General features: G+C 28.8%; 4 protein-coding genes and 1 long non-coding RNA gene across 5 annotated transcripts; all 5 read right to left on the minus strand.

The window, feature by feature from the left end:
* Positions 1-1,713: 1,713 nt before the first annotated feature.
* Positions 1,714-2,404, minus strand: LOC126836704 (uncharacterized). The gene is made up of 3 exons (XR_007685370.1): positions 2,290-2,404; positions 2,051-2,195; positions 1,714-1,793 (listed from the first exon to the last, which is right to left on the minus strand). It is a non-coding gene; the product is annotated as an uncharacterized LOC126836704 (long non-coding RNA).
* A 25-nt stretch (positions 2,405-2,429) lies between these two features.
* On the minus strand, positions 2,430-4,435 carry LOC126836980 (uncharacterized). The gene is made up of 5 exons (XM_050570705.1): positions 4,395-4,435; positions 3,111-3,241; positions 2,828-3,014; positions 2,706-2,764; positions 2,430-2,612 (listed from the first exon to the last, which is right to left on the minus strand). Exons 2-5 carry the CDS (start codon positions 3,183-3,185, stop codon positions 2,430-2,432), a joined length of 504 nt encoding a protein of 167 aa, XP_050426662.1. The 5' UTR covers positions 3,186-3,241; positions 4,395-4,435.
* Positions 4,436-6,016: 1,581 nt separating this feature from the next.
* LOC126836869 (uncharacterized) lies at positions 6,017-10,533 on the minus strand. The gene is made up of 9 exons (XM_050570536.1): positions 10,405-10,533; positions 10,120-10,276; positions 7,359-7,435; positions 7,098-7,269; positions 6,981-7,039; positions 6,720-6,876; positions 6,551-6,621; positions 6,324-6,486; positions 6,017-6,228 (listed from the first exon to the last, which is right to left on the minus strand). Exons 1-9 carry the CDS (start codon positions 10,459-10,461, stop codon positions 6,074-6,076), a joined length of 1,068 nt encoding a protein of 355 aa, XP_050426493.1. The 5' UTR covers positions 10,462-10,533; the 3' UTR covers positions 6,017-6,073.
* Positions 10,534-11,685: 1,152 nt separating this feature from the next.
* LOC126836982 (uncharacterized) lies at positions 11,686-13,281 on the minus strand. Its single transcript, XM_050570707.1, has 7 exons — positions 13,216-13,281; positions 12,968-13,139; positions 12,847-12,905; positions 12,590-12,743; positions 12,091-12,161; positions 11,849-12,023; positions 11,686-11,768 (listed from the first exon to the last, which is right to left on the minus strand). The coding sequence occupies exons 1-7, from the start codon at positions 13,270-13,272 to the stop codon at positions 11,686-11,688; spliced, it is 771 nt and encodes a 256-aa protein (XP_050426664.1). The 5' UTR covers positions 13,273-13,281.
* A 3,206-nt stretch (positions 13,282-16,487) lies between these two features.
* Positions 16,488-20,258, minus strand: LOC126836857 (uncharacterized). The gene is made up of 9 exons (XM_050570516.1): positions 20,138-20,258; positions 19,849-20,005; positions 18,727-18,803; positions 18,326-18,614; positions 18,204-18,262; positions 17,957-18,110; positions 17,068-17,138; positions 16,818-16,977; positions 16,488-16,721 (listed from the first exon to the last, which is right to left on the minus strand). The coding sequence occupies exons 1-9, from the start codon at positions 20,192-20,194 to the stop codon at positions 16,606-16,608; spliced, it is 1,140 nt and encodes a 379-aa protein (XP_050426473.1). The 5' UTR covers positions 20,195-20,258; the 3' UTR covers positions 16,488-16,605.
* Between the last annotated feature and the right edge of the window lie 4,794 nt (positions 20,259-25,052).

Here is a 25,052-nt window from a genome sequence, read left to right on the forward strand (position 1 = left end):
CATAAAATAACTGTATAAAATTGAAAATGTTGACATCATAGTATTGTTAGCATTGTACAATTTCTTAAAGTAATATTTTTATTGTGTTCAAAAAAAAAAATATTTATTAATTTGTAAAATAAAAATGTGTTTCCCCATCTGCCCTTTTATAAAATAATCAATTTCAAAACAAACTGGCAAAATTATATTTAAATCAATGATTAAATACAATTTTTTTTTTACTTTCTTTATTTCAAATTTTCAAAATAACTGAACAGGTGAACAAAATTTCAAAATAATAATAATTTTTCCGTTTCCTTTATTTTAGCGGGTTCGCCATGCCTCTACAAAACCCATATGAACCCTTTCATAAATGCCGGGATTGTTTTCTTCCAAACCCCTTAAATTATTATCGTCCGGGATATTTTCCGTTTCATGGTGGCTTGTTTGCACTACGGTTTCAAAACTATTTTGCCGGAAACTTGTTTGTTGCACTGCGTTTCCAAAGTTATTTCTCCGTGCCCTTCTTTGTTGTTCTGCGATTTCAAAATTATGCAATGGGTTTCCAGAATTATTATACCGAAAATCTGCAAGTGTCCTGTCATTTAATCTTTTCTGTTCTTTATCTTCAAATAATCTTATGTTTTTTAAGTCTTCGTTTAATTTTTTCTGTTCATTATCTTCAAATAATCTTATCCTTTTTAAGTCTTCGTTTAATCTTTTCTGTTCATTATCTTCAAATAATCTTTTCTGTTTATTATCTTCAAATAATCTTATCATTTCTAAGTCTTCGTTTAATCTATTCTGTTCATTATTTTCAAATAATCTTTTCTGTTTATTATCTTCAAATAATCTTATCTTTTTTAAGTCTTCTTCGTTTAATCTTTTCTGTTCTTTTTCTTCAAATAATCTTATCATTTCTAAGTCTTCGTTTAATCTATTCTGTTCATTATTTTCAAATAATCTTTTCTGTTTATTATCTTCAAATAATCTTATCTTTTTTAAGTCTTCTTCGTTTAATCTTTTCTGTTCTTTTTCTTCAAATAATCTTATCATTTCTAAGTCTTCGTTTAATCTTTTCTGTTCATTATCTTCAAATAATCTTTTCTGTTCATTATCTTCAAATAATCTTTTCTGTTCATTATCTTCAAATAATCTTATGTTTTTTAAGTCTTCGTTTAATCTTTTCTGTTCTTTTTCTTCAAATAATCTTATCATTTTTAAGTCTTTGTTTAATCTTTTCTGTTCATTATTTTCAAATAATCTTTTCTGTTCATTATCTTCAAATAATCTTTTCTGTTCATTATCTTCAAATAATCTTATCTTTTTTAAGTCTTCTTCGTTTAATCTTTTCTGTTCTTTTTCTTCAAATAATCTTACCATTTCTAAGTCTTCGTTTAATCTTTTCTGTTCTTTTTCTTCAAATAATCTTAAGTTTTTTAAGTCTTCGTTTAATCTTTTCTGTTCTTTTTCTTCAATTAATCTTTTTCGTTCTATTTCTTTAGTTAATACTTTCTGTTCTTCTTCTTCAATTAATCTTATCCGTTCTTCTTCATCAAAAAATCGACGGAAACGTAAATAGTATTTCAAGTAAAAGAACGTAGTAGTGGTCATTGAACAGTTAGCTAGAAACATTTATTTTAAGTGTATATCAAATTACGCAAGAATAGTACCTTTTTTATTATATAAAAATTTATAAATTAAATAGTTCTTACCGTCAGGATTTTTATCTACCTTATATTCGATTTTTTTTTGTGCTTTCGAGAGTTCGTAAAGTTTAACGAGCGGTTTGAGTTCCGGTATTGGGGACCTACCTAAAACAATTAGAATATCTCGAAAGTAATAAAAGTAAAAAAATATATTTTAATATTTGTAATTAATTAGAACGCGATATAAGTCTAATTTATTTTGTAAAAAAAATATCTACAATTGATAACAAATTGTGGAGATCAAATGTACATTAATAAAATAATTGTAATAGTAATGTACAACTACATATATAATATTATAATATAATCTAAAATATATATTCATATGATTATTACTATTAAATCGTATTTATAATTATTACTTAATAATTCTTTTGGATTTTCTGTCAAGTACTCTAGAGCAAGCGATGGAAATTCATTATAGCTGATCACACCGTTTGAGTTTATATCATGCAAAGAGAACTCCTCAATAATATCTCTAACATCCATAGTTTTGATACGCTTTGACTGCAAAATTATCATTATAAATGAATACTGATCGGAACTAATTATATAAATGTTATTATAACTGTATAAAAATATAAACGTAATTCAATGTTACATTTTCACTTTCGTCGACCTCCTTATTATATTCTGACACAAAGACTAAGAGCTCTTGCAGCTCAAGAGCAGGGCTTTCTATAATCAGGTTATTAAACATTTTGTTTTTTTTTATAAAAATGTAATTCTTTTTAATTAATTTCAAAGTAATATAAATGTAAACTTGCGGACGTGTTCTATCTCATATAGTAGCCCAACATAGTCTTCGGAAACAATTTGTAACGACAGAAATAAGTCTACTAGGCTATCAGTAGAAAGATGAACGGAAAACGATTTATACAAAGCTGAGCATTTTCTTAGCTGTATTATGTCAAGACCTTTACCCTAAATATAAATTAAAAGCGGTTATAACACAACAATTTTAGCACACGTAAGACATCGAGTAAAGTTTGGTTATACGGCGAATCGTTTTCTTACTTCTGGTTTATGCTTTAATATTGTCGCCAAGAACATTAGTGCGTTAATTGAATCTGCATCTAAAATGAAATGACAGTTTTTAATGTTACCAAACTTTATGTATATTTTTAATACATTTTTACCTTTAAATTCATTCATTATATTCTCCACGAATTTAGGTTCTAGGATTAAATTGTCGTGAATTAGACTCACTAATTTATCGTGGGTAAGAAGGCCGTCTGCCTCACCTTCGCCTTCAACACCTTCTTTATCTTTTTGTTTGAAAATTTTCATGAAAAGATTTAGATCGAAAGTAGTGAAAGTTATTTCCTAATATTAATTACATTAAAAAATAATATTAGTTAACTTTCTTAGGTATTTTGTTGTGGAGAACATTTCTTTTTGTATGTACTATTGCGGTATTACCTTCCATTCATCAGATAGCTTTTCCAGAGTGCCCAAATAAATTAATAGATCCGGTAAACCTTTGTCATCAACCATAGCTACACCTTCCAATTTGTAAATGACCTCATTTTTATCAGAAAAAAATGTTTTATCTATAAAATTCGATGTTAATTTAAAATGGTCATAATAATTATATATAGTTGTAACGTAAACTATCTATGAATATTTAGTTTTATTCACTTCTAGAATTCATTATAAAATTATTGTTTGTGACTATTAAATTTCAGTTTTTTAGCCATAACTCAGCAAAAACAAGCCTAAAGATATGTGCAAGATTTCTGGGCAACTATGAATTGTATGTGTAAAAAAAATATTCATATAAAATTAATAATAATAAAACTGAACAATGGTGTACAGAAAATCTCATAAAGATCTCAGAACTAAACGAATTATCACGGCTTAATGTGATAAAATCACTTTCATAAGCAATAATGTGCTTATAAGGTTTTTTTAGTATTTGGGTTGATCGTAATAATTAAGAGATTGACATTATTGTTGATGAACAATATATTTTCCCATACCTGTTGAGTGTTGGTTCACTCACGCAAAGCAACCTAGAAATGGACTACGGTCAATGTTTAATTTTTCTTTTTTTTTTTGGTTTTCCTTAATAAAAAAAGTTTAGGTACCAACTTTTAAAAATATTGTATAATTTGTTATAGTCCCATTTTAAATCTACTTTCAAACTAATTTTTAGACCTTATACTTTAAATCTTTAAATAAAAAAGAAGAAAAAAATGTCATTCCTTTATAGGGAAAGGGATTTAAGATATTTTTATTGGTTCGTCCCCGTTTATCGGTAAAGCCAAGTTAGAAGAACCTTTTTTACACATCGGAAACTAATTCGGCTTTTTTTAACACATCCTTGTAAAAACAACACCTTCTTAGCTATCTATTGAAGTTAAAACTGTTAGTGCAGTTGCACTGAACTATTTAAATTTCATGTTGAAGTTATTTTTTCAATGAAATAATCGTATTGGCTAAAAAAAGTTTCTCGCGAAATTCTAATGCATAGGTATTAACATACATATACATATTTACATAATATGTATTAACTTCCTAAGATAACCCTTTAGTAATATTTTTCAAAAACATTTTTCTAACCTAAATGGACATTTTATTTTTTATTATTTAATGCGATATAAAACATTTAAGATAAGACAATTATCTCATAGTAAAATACTATATGATAAAAGCTACTAAAAAAACTCTGACTCTCGTAATGTATGTAAAATATCCATTTACTTAAGTCCTTATCTTTCAGCTTGTACTCCGACAGTGTGATTCTGTCCTCGTCGCCATTTTGTACTCTGTAATCGTTAACTAACTCAACCATTTCGTCGATTGTGTTTTGACTTAGTCCCAAGCTCTGCAAAACATTATATTATTCGCTATCTAATAGTATAGGTCCTTTAAAATAGCCAATGTAGTTTCTGTTTTAGGCATGACTATTTTTTCTAGTTATTAATTGTATTATCTATGTTTTACTTACCCATGCTGCCGCATAAAAGTATACTAAGACGATGAGAAGAGAAATTTTGAAATTCATAATTTTTATTTTTCTTTTAATACTTTTAACAAAAATTCGCTTACGTGTAAAATAAAATAACGTTGGATCTGAGTACAACCAATGCGATTAAATAAAGAGTCGTTGTTGTATTTGTAGATGTTCAGGTTTGCGGTAAAAATATCGGTAAAAACATGTTTTTATAATCCGAAAAATAAATTAATACAACATATGAGTTGCTGTTGTTTTTGTAAATAGCCTAGTTTGCAGTTAAAACAAACAATTTAAATAGTTTTATTCAAAATCTAATATGGTATGGTTATAGAGTGACTGAAAAACTAAAATAAACAATATTCTAACACAAATAAATGGTATCTTAAAACAAGCAACTTGTATTTAAATAACGACTAACGTCAGCTACATGTTGTGCCTAAATCCATAATGTTATGGCAAAAACGTTTAAATATATTACTTTATATCTAACTGTTCAAAAATTATAGCAATTTTAAATTATTATTTAGTACCCTGTTAAAAATAATTGGTATAGTTAATCTTATTATACAAACTGTTTAACATAACTGCTTAATTTTTTGAATTGTTACAAATGGGATTGAGACCAAGTAAAAATATAAATCGTATTGTTTTAAGACGAAACATTGGTTTATACCCAACTGTTCAAAAATCATAGCCATTAAAGTTGCATGTTTGTTTCCTGTGAATTTGAAATTGTGAAAATTAAGATCATATTGTATAAAAACAACGTGAAAAAAAAATCAGGTTTCTTATTAATATGGTATTAAACCTTATGACATAATGAGTGGTTCATGTTAAAAGAATCATCCTGTATAATCAAAGTAAAAAAAATTATCACTTTTTAAATTTGACAAACTAGCATATCAAAATAGTAGTGAGCTGAAAGTTTATAAGGAATATTTATTTGTTGTACTAGTATAGGGCAATAGCTTGCCATTTAAATTACTACTTTGGTATGAAAAATAACAGTACCTATAGTCCCAATGAGGCCCAACTATGAATGTTTCTGATTTTGTTTTATTCACAGTTCTATTACCTTTTAGTTGAAAATTAGTCAGAAGACAGAACTCATATATTATATATATATAATAGTGAATAAACAACAGATCACTACATATTTTTTGTAATGGTTAAAATTGTAAGTTAGTGTTCAATTAAGAAGCGTTAATATAAGTAATCATATTTTATTTGTTGTTGAATTACACTTGATTGTTTTTAAGCGCTCATGATATTGGTATTTAGTTTTAAAGACTAGGAAAATGCGTATAAAGTAAAATTAAAAAAAATTCAAATCATATTTTTATTCATTCAGAAAACGGGAAAATAGATACAAATGTTTAAAAAATAATAACTCAAATTTAGAAGAAATTATAAAACAACATAGTTATAGAAAAATGCTCTGAAGTAAGTTATGAAGTTTCTTTGGCTCTTTCACATTTGCCATGTCATTTTTTTTTTTGGTTGTCACTTTTTCATCGTGTTCAAATATTAACTCGTAATGCATTTTCAAGAACGTAGCAATGGACATAAATTGAGTATCTAGATTTTTTTTTAAAAATTATGTGTCAGATTATGTACGTTTCTCAATAGTTAGTATTATTATATAATATTCACAAAATATTTATAATTATTACCTCCGGTATATTTATACATAACGTCAACTTGATCTTGCCCAGCAAAGAACTTAAGAAAGATAGGTTCAAATTCCAAAAAACTGAGCACACCGTCATTGTCTTTGTCGTACAAAGAGAACAAGTTAATAAAATCTCTAACATCTCTGGTAGTGAAAAACAGCGACTGTAAAATCATCATTACACACATTACTATTTATCAAAACTAATTGAACGTTATTGAACATTACATTTCCGTGATCTTCCGTGTTGTATTCCGACCAAAAGACTAAGAACTCTTGTAACGCCTTGGCAGAGGACTCTAAAAACCGATTATTAAACATAGATCAGAAATCATACCAGACGGGTACTTTCTTAGGCCAAAAATTTAAAAAGTTCAACTCAATAATTTTCGCTTACGGGTGTGCTGGAACTCCATTAGGTTCATATGACCTTCGGAAACAATGTTTAATTTTTTATATAACTCTTGTTGTACGCTAAGTTCAAGCTGTTTGCTTCTGTACCACAAATACAAAGGAAGGCAATTGTCTATCTGTGTCTTGTCTAGACCGTTGCCCTAAAAAAAAAATAATACATATCTAGTATCTTTATAATACAATTACAGCAATTTGAGCATGCCTAAATAGGTGAGTATGATTTCGGTTTCAAGTGTTTTCTTACTTCTGGTTTATGTTTCAATATTGCCGCCAAGAACGTTGGTGCGTTAATGGAATTGTTATCTAAAGAAAAAAAATGATAGTTATTTTATGTAACTATACTTTATTCTATAATATTTACTATCGAGTTCCTTCTTTATTTTATCCTCAAAGTCGGGGTCTAGGTTTAAGTCGGCGTCAAACAAGTTCACTAATTCAGCTTGGTTAAGAAGTCCGTCGGGCACACCTTTTTTGTCTTGAACGTTGAACAGTCTCGCGAAGAGATTTACTTCGTAAGTGGTCATACTTTTTTCCTAATATTAATTACGCCCACAAGAAAAATAATATTTATTAACTTGTGTAAGTAGATAATTTTTTGTTGTACTTATTATTTCGGTATTACCAGCAAGTTATCAGTTTTCTTTTCTATACCGCCCAAAAGTATCAAAAAGTCCGCCGCGGTTTTATCATCGATCACGGCTATACAACCGAAAAAATATTTGCAGTTATAGTTATTGGAAAAAAACAAAATATATATATATATATATTATGTATATGTACTAACAAGAAACTGAGTAGGTCAAGGATTATTATTTAATTGAATATGGTCCAATTAAAAAAAAAAATAGACCTCATAATTTATGTTTTTAAAAAAGCATTAATTGGCACAAATAAATGCAAGCAGGCATGACACACATGCTATCAACAGGAATAATAGGACAAAGTTTATACACTTTGAAGGATTTTCGGTTTTCAAAAGAAGTAAGAAGTTTGGATACTGAATTTTGTACAAACATGTGAATTAAATAAACGTACCCGATGGTAACAAATATCAATATGTAAGTAACCTTATCTGTTTGTATTATTTGTATTTCAAGAACGTGAACATTATGTTATGCAAAAAAAAACAATTTCGGAAAACAATAGTTTGAAAAATACCGTTGTAGTTTTAAAAACACATTTACCATGTGTAAATTTACGTTTAGGAAAGTACTTGACGCATCATCTTTTATAAGAATCATTTTATTTCTAAAATAGTCTTATAAAAAAATCCTATTATTATAAATGGCCATAATTCATTTTGAATAGAAACACCTCAAGTTCTAAGTCTCGAGATGATGGCAATAGTTTGAAAAATAAAAAAAAATAATAATAAACATATTATTTAAACTGCATTATCGTTATTATCAGGGCCGGACTTAGAGGGGGGTGTGGGGGGGTTTGACACCCCCCCCCCACTCGGAAAACTCGAGTCAGCACATTCCGAACAAAAAGTCGGTAAATATTATAACCCTCATAAAATTATACAAATAACATATTTATTATTTTTATTTTATAAAAGTAGGTAGGTACATAATTTTTATTGGAATCTGGCGACGAATAGTGAATAGTCGGCATACGGACGACCATACGAAAATACAATTTTAGTTTTTAGTAAAAAAAAAAACAATGCATTTTCGGTTATTCCCGATTTTAGCAGAAGTATCATTTGTTTATAATAACTGTGGTGTATATTATTATATCAAACGATGTTCGGTCATGGGACCTATTAGTCTATTGTAAACAAACATTCTATCCCTCTATAAGTATATATTTTTATTTTAGTTTTAAAATTCTAAAAGATTCCCTACTATAAACAAAAAACCTTCTCTTCTGTTTTAGACATATCACATAACCCATAGTATTAAGTCTGCAGGCAAAGAGTTAGCGGTTTATTTTTGCTTGTCCCGTGTGCGCGTGTAAAGTAATAAGTAATGGTTATAAATATGTGTAATCTAATATATATATATATATATATATGGTTAGAGAATGAATATGAAACACTAAGGAGCTGCTAACAATCCTTTTGAGCCTGCCCGAGTAAATTTTGAACAAAAGGTATGAGATGGATACGTATTTAGAATAAATCATTAAGCCAGATTTTTAAGGCCTATGAGAGTTCATTGGTACTACTTCACTATGTCTTGTTTCTTCTTTATTACTATCGTTGCGGTGGTATATTACCTACTATAATATCCTACTATACTATATATATAGCGAGCAGGGAGCAGACATGAGCATTATTTTTAAATAGTGTACCTAACTAAAATAAAAATAAAATTGTATTTAGATAATAACTCATAAAAAAAATACATTTTTGTTTTTATTTCAAAGATTTTTATAATAATTTTGAATACAATTTCATTATTTTTTATAAAATTATTTAAAATAAGGCTATTTGGATTATATCTCGGTTAAATTGCAGTTTCAACTGCAATACGTTATAATTATGTTATATAAATTCAAACATTTTTAAAATAATGCTTTTAAAGTAGGGCTCAAATTTTTTTAGTATTGGTGACTGAGATCTGGAAATTTAGTAATAAATACATTTGTTAGCTGCCTAAAATATTTCTATGCTCCGAAAAACATTTTAAAAATCAAAAAAATCTAGTCACAATTTATAACAATATCACATCATTATCATTTTTCTTCTTCTTATTCTTTTAAAAATAATAAAAAATGACTCTCGCGATTTTAAACTTCCCCAGAGATATTCTCGATATAATTGATTTGGAAGAAATAACAAGGAAATAGTCCGCATTAAAAAAAAACGCCTTATTAAAGTTTAACTTTTGATGGTTTTTTTACTATATAAATTTGTTTGTATAATAATACTTAAAAAATAATAATTCAAAGTTAAAAAAAAAATAATTTTCAACAATTATTAATTCCCATTAATTTTAGCAAAAAATTGTGACTTGTGTTGTAAAATGTCATAAAATATTTACGAAAGTACCCAAATATTTTAGTCGGCAATTAAAATTTTAAAGTCGGCATCTTCATTTTGACACCCCCCCTTGCATATTTCTTAGCACCGGCCCTGGTTATTATAATGTTTTATTTTTTTTGAATATCAATAACTTTTTTTTCATCGTTACTGTTAACATTTTTAATTATTTATACCCAGGGCCGATGCTAAGAAATATGCAAGGGGCATAATATTATATCATATAATATTATGTTATAATACTTGTTGATCATCAAATATGACAAGTATTTTATTTGAAACGCTTTAGGTCAAACCACCAATGTCTCTTAGAAACAATTAGTAATACATAAATGAGTCTTGTAAGTTGTAATGTATGTAACTATATATTTAATATTAATAGTCAGAAAATTACTTTCATCGGTCGGAAAAAAATTTTCAAATTTGGTATAGTCAGAATCCAACAGATACTGCGCGAATAAAATTCTGGGAATTTCTTTTTTCAACCCTCCTCTGAACTCCTCAAAAAATTCAACGACTGTGTTGATTTGGCTTTCGGTTAGTCCAACGCTCTGTAAAACATCATAGTATGTGCAGTTCAATAATGTAGGTCTAACTAATAAACTTGCTTCATACAATCGCATACTGGATATGAAAATTAATTTTTAATTGCTAACATTACCGTCTGTGTTTTACTTACCCAGGCTGCAGTAAACAAGTGTAAAACGCAGATGAGAAGAGACATTTTTAAATACATCTTTTTTTTTTTATAGTTTAGTACTTGACCAAAATTTGCTTACGTGTAAAATAAATAATGTTCAGTATTCAATACAACGATGGCGGTTATAGAAATGAATAGTTGTTTTTGTATATTAGGCTCAAGTATGTGGCAAAAACATAAGTTACTACGTACTTGGTAATACAAACAAATGTGATAATTTATCAAAATTTTTAAAGCCTGGTTTTTTTATCTCGTATTTAGCAAAAAACAAATGTTTTATTTTATTTCAGTATGCTTAAACCTAAATTCGCTTACTTATTGTATTTGACAAAACGAGGGCGATTAAATAAATGAATAGTTGCACGAGTGTGTAGCAAAAGCTATGTAAATACAACTGAACGATGGTGGTTTGGCAATAGATGTAAAGTTTTTAAAACCATGTTTAAATAAACCGAAAAATAATGTTTAAGTCGATAAAAAAATAAATCAGGAAAAACCAAAATGTATAAAGGACTAAATTTTGTTTTATATAAATATAAAAATTTATTTCACCTCTATTGTGTTCCATTTATTTTTTTTAATCCGATCAGTAGATTAAAACAAAAATATTGAAATATTTATTTAGGATTATTTTCTACAAACATGATTTTTTGAGTTTTCACAAGACAAAAAAATTTAAATGAATGATCATTCCCATAACATAAATTAAATGCGCTTCGGTAGTGCTCAATAAGAACTTAACCGGAATGATTGTTAAATCATAACATTCAAAAAGACGCTCAAATTTAAAAGCTATTTAAGTTAATAACATATAAAAAAAATACAATGAGTAATGTAGACTTTAATGATTTTTATGTTTTGGAGAATTGCTCTCAGATTTAATTCCATGTCTTAACCCTTCATTTCTTGCTTCATAATGTATTGATTTTTTTACCTGACAGCCATGTAGGTTTCACTAGCTTTACTGGTTAGTAGATAGCTGTAAGGCACACCCAAATTAAAACGTACACTATTAAACGTAACAGCTGGTATATAAAATAAAATAAATTTTGAAAAATGTATTTTTATTTAGTCGGAACACTGGACGAGACAAAATGTTTAAAGTATTATTATTTCAAAATTAGGAGACATAATAGTAAATAAACTGTAAATTATTAATGACTTTGCATTGATGTTGTAATGTTGAAATGCTATGAAGTAGAACTCTGCAACATTGCTAAGGGCACATTTTCATTTGCCATGTCCTTTGTTTTTCAGTTGTCACATTTTCATCGCATCCTGTCCGTTAAAAACTAAATAGTATTTCATGTTCAAGAACATAGCAGCGTTCATTTCAGGTTGGTCTAGAAACAGTTGTTTTAGTTATGCGCCGAATAAGATACGTTGACTTTTGGCATTATTATACAATATTAACGATTATTACTTCCGGTATATTGATCAAAAACCGTTTTTCCAAAACAACACTTATAATCCTCATTGAAGTACGTTCTAGCGATTGGTTTAAATTCTTCAAAAGTAATCACACCGTCAGATTTTCTGTCGTACAGATTGAACTCATAAATAAAATCCCTTACATCACTACTGGAGAAAAACCGCGACTGCAAAATCATCATTATATAATTTCAACATTAGTTTTTGTTATGTAAAACAGTATAAAAACGTTACATTTCCGTGATCCTCCGTATTGTATTCCGCCCAAAAGACTAAGAACTCTTGTAGCTCCAGAGCAGGTGGCTCTAAAAACAGATTAGGTATTTAACACGGACCGGAAATCTTACCAGAAAGGGTACTTTATGGCCATCCCTTTCCGAAAATCGCGAAAAACACCAAAAAAATGCACATATAATGTATTTTTCAATTTTGAATTAAAATAGGCGGAAACAATGCAGTTTAATTTACTTATACTTGCAAAATGTTATGACTAAAGATCTGAAAGATTGACCGAATGTAGATAAAATTTCTCGAAAATCTGTATTCATACTCTTTTTTTATTTCACTTTGACCGAAACTAATTTCAATCGAAGCACTTCTTTAAAAGTGATAGTTCAAATAGACCTAAGACCTCCCTTGCCTAAATATACTATATCCCTGTAGTAATCCCCAACCTCACTGTACCGGCTTGATACGTTAGACTGATCATATAAAGATATAATGTTAGGCTTACGGACGTGTTCGAACTCCAATAGCTTTTTATAATCTTTGGAAACAATGTTTAATTTGTTATAAAACTCTTGTTGGTAGCTATCATCAAAATAACCGGAGATAGGCTTGTACAAACGAATGACTTTCATTATCTGTGTCTTATCCAGGCCATTGCCCTAAAAAATATAAATTGTATCTTTATACTTAATACAGCGGCAACTCAAATCGAGTATAAACAGGTGAGTGCGATTTTGATTTTACGGCCACCCGTTTTCTTACTTTTGATTTGTGCTTCAATATGGTCGTCAAGAACTTTAGGGCGTTTATTGAATCTCCACCTAAAAACATGCTATCATTTTTTATGTTATTACACTTCAGCACATATTCTATAAATATTTACTATTGAGTTCATTCTTTATGTTCTTCTTAACGTCAGGTTCTAGGTATAAATCAACGTCAAATAAGTTCACCAATTCGGCATAGGTAAGAAACCCGTCGTGTACACCCTTTTGGTCTTTTATGTTGAACATTCTCATGAAAAGTCTTACTTCGTAAGTAGTAAAACTGCTATCCTAATATTAATTAGACACACACAACAAAATTAATATTATAATTAGATAGCTGTATTTTATATCTATTATGTATTACACGGAGGTCGTCAGTGTCCTTATCCAAATTGCCCAACGCTATTAAGAATTCCGGCATGGATTTACTATCGAGGCCAGCTACACAAAACAAATATTATTTTTAGATATAGTTTTTTTTTTATTTATTTTACAAAAACAATCTATACAAATATGTATGTACAATAAGTTTTTTTTTAATCTAAATTATAACAGGGCATGTATATCTTGAAAAGGAAGCTACCCATTGGTAACACCTCTATGAGATATAGTTATAGAAAAAAAATTGCATAATACAGTATATTAACATGATTGAGAAAAATTCGTCTTTATTTTAAATTATAACATTTTTCTTGAACGCAGTGGTTTAGCTGTTATTGCACTAAAATAAAAGTCTATGGATAAGTAATTTGAAGTAACTTCAAAAGTCCTTAATGCATAGTCGAGTACTTAGGTATTTGTACTATTTAACTGCTTGCTAAAGGTCATCCTTCAATATTAATCTTAAAAGTCTCCCTGGTATAATTAATTAAAGGTACGATCACTAAACATATTCGGGTTGAAGTTTTAAACTTTTTCTTGTAAAATCAAACATTTTACAGAAAAATTACTGTAACATACATTTTTAATGACTCTGTATGTTTTAATATTAATAATAATGTTATTAAAAAATCCCTTATAAAATAAATAACTTTGCTATTTGACTTTATAAACTAACCCCTTAATATTACCATTTGAATAATATTTTTATTTTAAATATATATTATTATTTTTTTCGATCATTAAATATGATAAATATTTTATTTGGAGCGTTTTACCCAAAACAATTATCTCATAAAACAACTATGTTTAATGTAAGTTGACAGAACATTACTTTCTTCTGCCGGAAAAAGTGTTATCAATTTTCTATAGCCCAAGTCCATTAAATACTGTGCGGCTATAATTCTGGGGACTTCATTTTTAAACACTGTGTACTTTTCAATAAATTCAAAGATTGTGTCGAAACAGCTTTCGGTTAGTCCGACGCTCTGCAAAACATCATAATATTATACACATTTTAATATGGAGTCCTAAGTTATATACTTATATATTACATATAGTATAATCATGTTTAGTATGAACATTCATTTTTAATTACTAACGTTACCGTCTGTGTTTCACTTACCCAGGCTGTTGTGAACAAGTGTAACGCGCAGATGAGAAGATAAATTTTGAAATTCATAATGTTTTATAATATTTTAGTACTTGAAAATCTTCGGTATTGAAGACAACTACGTGGTTGAGTTGTTGTTTTTGTAGATACTCTAGTATGTATGTGGCAAGAACATACGTGTCTATGTGTTGACTAATACAAGTACAAACAAACGTCAAAAAAAAAAAAAAAATGCGACGGTATATGACAGATACATACCAGACAATATGAAAAACATTCAAATACACCTTACAAATCGAATCGTTTTACCCAAAAAACAATAGGTGTGTCTACGAAAAAAACTAATATAAAGAATAATATTGTCGCATGAATATTAAGGGTATCCCCTTTTTTGGACTTGGATTCCAATAGGCCGCCGACAGCAGAAAAATAATTACCTCGCTTCATTCAGTGCAAAAGCTCCCATTCAAAGATTTGTTTCAATATATATTATTATTATCATGCAACAATAATATTATTTTCATAATCAATTAGGTATATTGGATTGGATCGTGTCGATTTTTGGAAAATGTTATTTTAAATATAAAAAAAATCAAGAATTTTTCTTCTCCTCCAAGATTTATTAATTTCCACAACAAACTGTCCAAATAGTGTTGAAATCGACCGAAGAGTAGATTAAGACAATTTTAAGTTAGAAAAATGTTGTTTTTTACAGACATTCTAAAATTATTTCCAGTTATTGTATATTATTAACTTATAAGTTCCAAATAGAACAATTAACCCCAAAAAAATCGATTAGGAAAAAAAAATGATTTAATACTTTTTTAAGTAGCAGACATTTCATTTTGTCAAATCGCTCAAATGTACCTTTTTTCTGAAGTAGGTTTTTTTTAAATAATTTTTTTTAGGCTTTCAAGAGATAAGGATAATAGTTGAATATTAAAGAAATAAGTTAGAATATACATTATATATTACTAGATATAATAATTTTAATATTATAATTGTTTATTTATTTATTGGAGAAAAAGTATCAGTGATCTGAGCCCTAATATTACATTTTATTGTTATTCTTATATTGGTTTACAATTTTATTTTAATTATTAAGGATTTAACAAAAAAATGACAGGTGTAAGATCTAAATGATTATAAAACAAGTAAACAGCAAGAAATTGTACATACACATTTAAAAAAAAAATGGAAAAAGTTAAATGTGAAAAGTGGTGTTTAACTCCCATTGAGCATCCTAGCGATGTCTAGATTTTACTATCTATACATTATTTAAGTACATATCACTATTATTATGCATTCGTTTTTTTTTAAATTAAATTTATAATAATTTTTCAGCAACAAAGCTAATAACGGTACTACCATTAGAACTTGAACTACATGTTCAAAAAAGTTTCATCAAGATTCAATAAATTTACTTCCATTCAATAGAAATTGACGAACATAATTCCATCGTTGAATAGAAAACCTAATCCTTTTTTTTAAGTCAGTCAAAAAGAAAAATAGTTTATCAAAAATTGACAACTTTTTTAATTGTAAGAAACTAATTGATTTATACAAATTTTAATTGTTATTAAAATCTAGAAAATGTATATCTACTTGACAAGTTCATTCGAATGAGCTTAGAATAAACTTTCTATCTCTTTTAGTACAATAGAAAATTTAAAATTAAGCGTTTATATGATGTAACATACAGACTTTTTTTTAACATGAAATCATTATACCGCATGGATATGAAATCTAGTCTACCTCTATATTACCTTATAATAAAGCTAAGACAAATATCTATCTTCTCACTATTAGTGTGGGTTTGTTTTCCTATTCACAACAAGCTCATAATGTTATTAAAATTTCGTTTTTTTATGTCGTTATTCTTTATGTCAATTCGTCAAGTCTTTTTTAAAACCTTATGTTTGCAAAAATATACCCAACATCCATGTTGGTTCTACTAACTGTTAGCACTTTAGTTATTAGCTAGCTGTAAGGCACTACCATATTAAAATGTACATAATTAAACCTGACAGGTGTCTAAAATAAAATTTAATAAACAATTAAGTTATATATTTTTATTGTTAATTTATTCGGAACACGGAAAAATACAACTGTTGAAAATATAATAATTCGAATTTAGGCGAAATAATAAATAATAACATAGTTATAGGAAAATTGTAAATTATTAACGACTGTAATAATGTTGTAACGATGAAATGCTATGAAGTAGCCATCTCTGCAATATTGCTATTCTATTGCCACATTTTACTTAGCCGTGTCATTTGTTTCTTCCATTGTCACGTCTTCATTATTTTTGTTTCGTAAAAAAATTTTATCATATTTTATGTTCATGAACATAGCAGCGGTCATATCAGCATTATCTACAAACATTTGTTTTAGATATTGGCCAAATTAGATACGTCACCTTTTAGTAGTATTATACAATATATAATATATAAAATATTAACAAATATTACTATTGGTATATTTCTTAAAAACGCCTCTGATATCCTCATTTTCGTTAAAGTACGACCTAAAGATTGGTTCAAATTCTTCAAAACTGACCACACCGTCATTGCCTGTGTCGTACCTAGTGAACTCATAAACAATATCCCTAACATCTTTACTAGGGATAGCCTGCAAAATCATCATTACACATTATTATTGACCGGAACTAATAATTATAGAAATGTTATTTGAAACTGTATAGATAATAAAGAACATTACAACTCCTTCGACTTCGTTGTTATTTTCCGCCCAAAAGATTAGGAACTCTTGCAACTCGTAACCAATGCTCTCTAAAAACAGATTATTAAACATAGATCAGAAATCATACCACAAGGGTAGTTTTTTGTGGAAAACAATTTAAAAGGTCACCCTTTCCATTTATTAAAAGTTCAAACTAAATTAATTCAATCATTTTATGTTATATTCTTTAAATAAATAATAGTACCGATAAACGTGGAAAACCCCAAAATAATATTATAAACCATTATTACTCTAAAAGAGGCGGAAACAATTTGTTTATTTTACTTTTTCTTTTAGTACTTAATATCTGAAAAACAGACCTAGAATAAAGCAACAACAAAATACAATTTTTCTCAAAAATCTGGAGCCAGACTTTTTTTTTGTTAAGAAAAAACCAAAATGTGAAAATTACACTTGACCGAAACCAATGTCTAGGTTGCTGTGTATGAGTGAAGTCACAGATACCACGTCAAGACTTAAAGATTTTAGCTTCGATGCAAAGCAGAGATGCTATTGGTTTTACAATGATGTGGGCTTTTTTTTTTTTGTATGTACACACTGTGACGCTTTGATGCTTATTTGTAAATACAGCACTTCAATTTAATACTTTCTAACTTTTCTGGTTTACACTGTGCTTGGTTTGGACTGTACTGACTTGAAAATACTAACTACCGATTTGCATCAAAGCGTTTATTCGAAAGTTATTTATCACTTTCAGATTTAAAAATTCCTGTAAACCTGTGACCTATCCGTCCCCACTATGTCCTGACTCCACCATGCTCCGTTCCCACTTTACTGGCTTTTGTTTTTTTTCCTTGTATACAATTATAATTAAATTCGATTAACTTTATAATAGTTATATGCTTACGAGGGTGCTCGAAATCGATTAGGTCCTTATACTCGTCGGAGACGATATTTAAATTTTCGTATAACTCTTGTTGCTTGCCACGATTTAGATTTGCGTAATAACATTCATACAAAGTTATGGCTTTTTCTATATGCCGCTTGTCCAGACCTTTGCCCTAAATATATATTATCTTTATAGATTTAGCAATTTAATCACGCATAAACGGGCGAGTGCGATTTAGGTTTTACGGCCAACCGTGTTTTCTTACCCGCGTTCTATGTTCCATTAATGTCGCCAAAAACTTAGCCACGTTTATTGCGTTGTTATCTAAAAATATATTATCATTTTTGCATAACGTTACTTAACTTTAAGCACATTTCCTATATTTACTTTTGAGTTTATTTTTGATTTTTAACTTAACGTCAGCTTCTAAGTTTAAAACGGCGTCCAATAAGTCCGAAAATTCAGCATGGGTAAGAACACCGTCTGGCTCGCCTTCGCCATCATCTTCGATGTCGCCTTCACCTTTACCTTCAGCTTCGCTATCGCCTTCGCCTTTACCTTCAGCTTCGCTATCGCCTTCACCTTTACCTTCAGCTTCGCCTTCGACACTTTTTTTGTCATGAACGTTAAACATTTTTACGTAGAGTTTTATCTCGTAAGTAGTCATACCCCTTTCCTAATACCAATTACACCCATAACAAAAATAATAATTGTTAATTTTTTATCAGTTTTGTGAAATATATTACAAGTAGATAATTTTTGTTTTTTATTAATTATTTCGGTATTACCTGCGGGTCGTCAATATCTTTATCAATAAGGCCCATTTTTAACAGGAAGTTCGGCACAGTTTTATCATCGATCACAGCTACAACAAACCAAATAGTACTTTTAGATATTATAGTAAAAAATGTCATAACACAGTACACTAACACTACTCAACCCATTGCTGTCATATTTGTCTGTGCAGATAAACAGGAGTAACGCGATTTTGTTTCTGTGCAGTACCGTTCTCTCGTAAGACAGAGTATAGTTATGTAAGTTTTATATTACAGTGATTCTATTCGATGGCCTAATTATGATTTCTAAGAAAGTAACTAATAAAATCTATCTACCAATTAATTCAATCGAAAACTCAAACCAGTTACGAAACGATCTAGATAAACTTTTGAAAATATGGTGTATTCGAAACGGTCTTTCAGTTAATCCCCCTAAGTGCAAACATGTAAAATAAACAATCTTGAATTACAAATTTAATCAACTGTGTGGAATATAGGTGTTTTACTGTTTTCTAAGCTCACATACAATGCCCGTAATGACGCTATTCATTTAAAAGCTCTACGAGCAATTGGTTTTATAAATAGAAACTGTTTCGAACTTAAAAGCATTAATTGTCTTAATTTAGGTATTATATTGCTCTCTTGTTAGGTCCATATTAGAATTTGCGTCAGTAATTTGGAATCCTAAACAAAATAACCTAATTGATCTTTTCCAGGATTCCTAAGCCAAATAAACTTTAAAATTACACTCTTTAATTCAAGAAATAATCGCCCGTTCTTATTACCACAATGCTCAACGAATTTAATTAAAATAAAGTCCGGAGTATCACTTTTGAGATGCATGTAACAATGTACTTGATTTTGATTTTCCTTTGATTCCCAACTTAAATTTAAGAAATATAATAATCAATAGTAATCAAGCTTACGTGTATTTATTGTACTTAATATATATTTAATTTTTTCTTTATTCTTTCTATTTGTATAATATCCAATACCTAAGTTGTTGCTGTATAATCGTTTGTAAAACTTTAATAACTGTACTCATTACCCCCCTTTGGGGTGTTAAAACTTTAAATAAATTATTTCGTTTTAATGTGTGTAGGTCATAGTTAATGTAAATAGTCAGAACATTACCATCTTCGGACGTATAAACTTTTGTCAATTTGTTATAGAGCATCTCGTTTAATAAAAAATGTATAATTATATTTTTTGGAACTTCGTTTAAACGTCCTCTGTACTTATCAAAGAACTCATCGATTTTGTTGATATGGACTTCCATTAGTCCAACGCTCTGTCAAACAACATGTAAATCACAGTGTTATTAATTTGACTAATTTAAAAAAACTAAAGAGGTCAAATTTGGTCATATTGGGTATGAAAATTAATTACTAATTGGTAACGTTATCGTTTGTGTTATACTTACCCACACTGCCGCGAAGAAGTGTAACGCGCAGATCAGAAGAGTAATTTTTAAATACATAATTTTTTTTTAATATTTAGTACTTGACCAAAGTTTGCTTACATGTAAAATAAAAAAGATGTTCAGTATTCAACACAACGATAACGATTATGGAAATGAGTAGTTCTTTTTGTATATTAGGCTCAAGTATGTGACAAAAACACAAATTACTACGTACTTGGTAATGCAAACACATGTGATAATTTATCAAAATTTGTAAAGCCCGGTTTTTTTATCCCGTATTTAGCAAAAACATACAACACTATGTATTTACAATTTTTGTTGCACCATAATTCATGTGTGGCCAGGTAAATACAACTGTACGATGGTAGTTTGGCAAAAAATGTAAAGTTTTTATAATAACATGTTTTTATAAGCCGACAAAATAACGTTTGAATCGATAGCAAAAATAGGTCAGGTAAAATCATAAAATCATAACCAAATTTTGTTATATATATATATCAAATATGGTTTCCCTTCTGTCTTCTGTTATTATCAAAATAATATTAAAAACCTATCAGTAGAATACAAATAAGCTGGAAATATTAATAAGAAATGATTTTTTACAAACATTATTTTATGAGTTTTTACGAGACAAAATATATATTATATAGCCGGTTTTTCTTACTTTATTCCACACATAAAAAACACTACATAGCTATATAATTAAAATAGTTTATCCTGTATAAGAGTTGTACATTTTAACCGTCAACAAGATGCGATAAAATCAATAATAATTTTAATATATATATGTATGGAAAAACAATACATGTTACTCGTAGAAAACTAACAATACACAAAGCAAATAAAAATAAAATGTATGGATATTTAGTTTGGTACCTTACGTCTAATAACTATACCTACACATATCATATACAATTCGATTTAAAAACATTATCTATAAGTTACACCTGATATGTATAAGTAAAAACCGTTATTTAATTAAATATTTTTATGCATGTTAATGACAAACTCAGACAAATCGCTCAAGAGATAACAAATTAAATTCCGATTTTGAGTGTTCCACAAGAGGCTCAGGTATTTTGTAATGTAGAAATTTCTAATAAAAAATCGTTAATTTTTTCCTTGAAAGAAAGACGTGAATAATACGAAAAGAAACATGAATACGTCTTATGATACTTGGAGGCTGTAAGACAATAATAAGACACATATTTTATGTCAAAACACCCTATTAAGGGGGTTACATGCGATCAGTTTTTAAGGAGTTACGTAGAGGCAATATTTAAGGAAAGAGTAGTTTTATTAAATTTCGACCATGTAAACTAATTTGTAAAAGCTTCACGATAATATTTTTAGTTAAAATTGTTTTTTTCCACGAGTAAAAGTTACAATGTTCCATGTTCCAATTTCAGTTCTATAAAGAGATTCGAGGAGTTCATTGGCTACTCGACTGTATTATGTAGAAAAAAATTTCAGTTTCTTGTAATTTTTTTATATTAAAACACAATTTTTTTGATAAAAAAAGGTAGTTGAAATTTTGTTTGGCTTTTTAGTCTAAAACGTCAAAAAAACAGACCGCATGCCTATTGAGTAAATTTTAAACTTGAATCAAACGTTTCTAGAAAGCTACCACTGACTCCCATGTTGTTTTGGAACCTATTGTCTTTTTCAATATAATTTTCATAACCGCAGAATGACCAATGTGTAAAAAAACCCAGAGGGACGAACACCATGTTACCCTCTCTAATTAGCTGCGACAGATTAAGCCGACAGGCGGCATTAGTTAAATGTAAGTTATTTTACCTACGCACAAAGTATTGTTCGGTTCTGTTCGCTAATTCTATTTTATTATTACAACACAGAATTTAAAAACAAAAAATAAAATAACGTACAGGTTACTTACTATGCACGGTACGTCATCGCTTTTTATGTGGAAATTTAATAGCCACCTGTAGCTTCTAGTTCATTGAAGCCGTTGGATTAAATGGTTTGAGTTATTTCCTCGTAAACGTCGGTTTAATATTGGCAATCAATGAACTGTAAAAAAACTACTAAACGAACAGCCCGAGTAATTTGCTACGTTGTCAGAGTGCTATCATAAACATAAATCAAAAGCTATATAAACGTTCCTGTTGGCGGTAGAAATAATAGTAAATTTTAATGAGAAAACTTTGCGATAGAAGTCTGCTACGGAATACATTTTATCATCTTAATAATGTTTCATCAGAGTAATGATGAGAGCGTATGAAGCCCTTGCCGGTGATTTTAGGAAGAAAAACGCTAGCCTCCCCCCCCCCCAAAAAAAAAAAACTTATCAAATCTCTGCCTATGTGTACCACAGAACTCAAGTGAGTGAAGTAACGCAAGTCACAAAATACAAATTTTACACGAGAGACAAAACAAATAATTGTTGATAACAAACAACCACCTACTGTTTTATACACAGTATCCCTAACTCTTTTAATAGAAAAAAAATTATCAAATCGCTTATTTTTTAAATATTATTGTAATATGAATATCACATTTTATTGTTTTATGGGTACTAACGTATTGGTATTTTTAGTTATAATGTGTAAACTACTTTATAATTTGTAAATTATATAATATAATATATTTGTACAATAGTCAACTTACCTCTTTCGTCTTTTTGGATTTCCGAAAGGTCACCCCAGTCATCAAACATATTATGGCCTATCGACTTCTATGCCAAAGCTTTCAAATTTTTGTTACGGTAGGAAGTCAGTACTGCCATTATCCCATATGCACGGATTTGCCTCAATTTCAATGATTAATTGTTCAAAATCAAACTTGATTTGTTTGTAAACGAATTTATTTTAAACAATTTTTTTGACAATATCGAAATTTAGCTTACGAATGTTGTTATTAAAAATGTAAATGTTTTGTATGGTGTTGAAAGTTATCCCAAAGGTCTACTCTTATAGAGAAATGGCAAATTCCTTAGGGATTCTACAAAGAAGTCCAACGGTCGCCGCATACATGTTTCCTTAAGCAGAACTCTTTTAATCGGCACACGATAGGTTACTATTTCTTATATTTTTAATAGTCTACAACTATACTCCTTAGTAGTTAATTAGTGGTTTATTCAATCTTGATAACAACGTGTTTACTTGCAATGTTTTCTATTATTTCATGCTAACTGACATAATCTTAACTATTCAAATGTAGGGAACAAACGACTTTACCCTCGAGAAAAGTGACAATGAGAGTCGTTTAAGACATTTGAAAAACGAAGGGAAGCATAAACAAAATTGGACGATATTGAAGCACAACACAAGTGCTATGCTATCTGAACCAAAAGGTCTATTAATGACATAATGTAATATATTATAGACAATAATTATAATATAATATTAAAATACAAATTGCCAATGGTTAGTGGAAAACTAGTTTTAAATATCATTAATAACGTCTGGCCTCGAGGTCGGGTTCACACGGATAAAAAAAAATAATAATAATTGGCTATCAAGTTACAGACAAATCTATAATATTATCATTAATCAAAAAAGAATATTATGTTATTAAACATCGATGGCGGTATTTGTGGTCCTTATGTTTAACATTATATATTTAACACAGTCCGAATAAATCTTGTTTTATTTCAATACATGTGTAGTATAGATTGGTGTCGATTAACGGATTAGTGACCGATGTGGTAACAGCCGAGTAAATGTTGGTTTTATAACGATAAATACTTGTTTTTTTTTGTGTGTTGGAGACGTTTTTTGAGAGGATTTATGTTGACCGGTTTTTTTTTAATTTGTACAAAAAATGATATAATACAGCATCCCGGTGTGAAACTAGATTATCCGTATACTTTTATCCTAATTAGTTGACTGCTTAAAAATAAAAATAAATATTTTTTACTCACAGAACAGACTAACAGTGGTAACGTTGTGTCAATAGTTGGAAAATTCCACCACAAAAAAAAATGAAACCATTTCCAAGGACCATGTTTACTTAAAGCCTTTGGTTGCTGCATTTTCTTGATTTTGATATTCTCAATTAGCAATTAAAATTATTTTTGTGGTTTCACAAAAAGAACAAACCTTCATTTGCCGTTTAAGAAAACGCGACAAAATTGTTATGTTTATATAAAAAAAAAATATATATAGCATGAAAAAAGCGATTTTTCCAAAAAGTATTTCCGAATAGTATTACACAAGTTGTGTGTCATTTTAATTAGGATTTAAACAAATCAGATATCATGTGTGAATTGATATAAAGTCGACCAAATACAAATTTTAACATTTGTCATGCCCTCCCCTCTCCCCTCCACCTAAAAAAGAAAACTCATATTCAGAAAATATTTCTTAACAAGTCAAGTGTTCTTATAAAAGTTACATTTTGTCACATGAAAATTTCTCGGTTCAAGTCAAAATGTCGAAATAGGCTTAAATCTAATTTCATCAAACCAACACCAATCTCAAAATAAAATGTGTATTCAAATATGTTTGGCTCAATTTTAGGACTTTAAGGTCAACATTTCGATTGTATAAGAAATATCGGTAGGTATAAGGGCTTGCAGTTAAATTTTATATTATCAGTTTTGTGAATACTGTTGAAAACATTAATTAGAATTATTAATACCTTTTCAGCTATCGCATCGAGGCCGAAAATGATTTCTACTGATAAACACTTGGATGATGATACAACAAAATGATAATTTATGTTCTATTATCGGCAGAATATTTTCAACTTTTGATTTTTAACTAGAAACGTTGTATACAAAATTATCCAAAATAAAACGCACCCTGGCTCCATTAAGTTGGCCCCCCCACATCGGAAATTTGAATTTCTTTAAACATCATCGGATTGTGCTACGATAGTGCTGGTTTGTGCCGAAAACCCCATCGTTAGTGCTCCCCCCGTTCCAAAGTTATAACGTTTTCAAAGTGGG

The sequence above is a fragment of the Adelges cooleyi genome, unplaced genomic scaffold (assembly GCF_023614345.1).
Source record: "Adelges cooleyi isolate 19-005CV unplaced genomic scaffold, UGA_ACOO_1.1 ACOO_flye_CR_arks_rails_tigmint_CR_PRNA_247, whole genome shotgun sequence".
Taxonomy (NCBI): domain Eukaryota; kingdom Metazoa; phylum Arthropoda; class Insecta; order Hemiptera; family Adelgidae; genus Adelges; species Adelges cooleyi.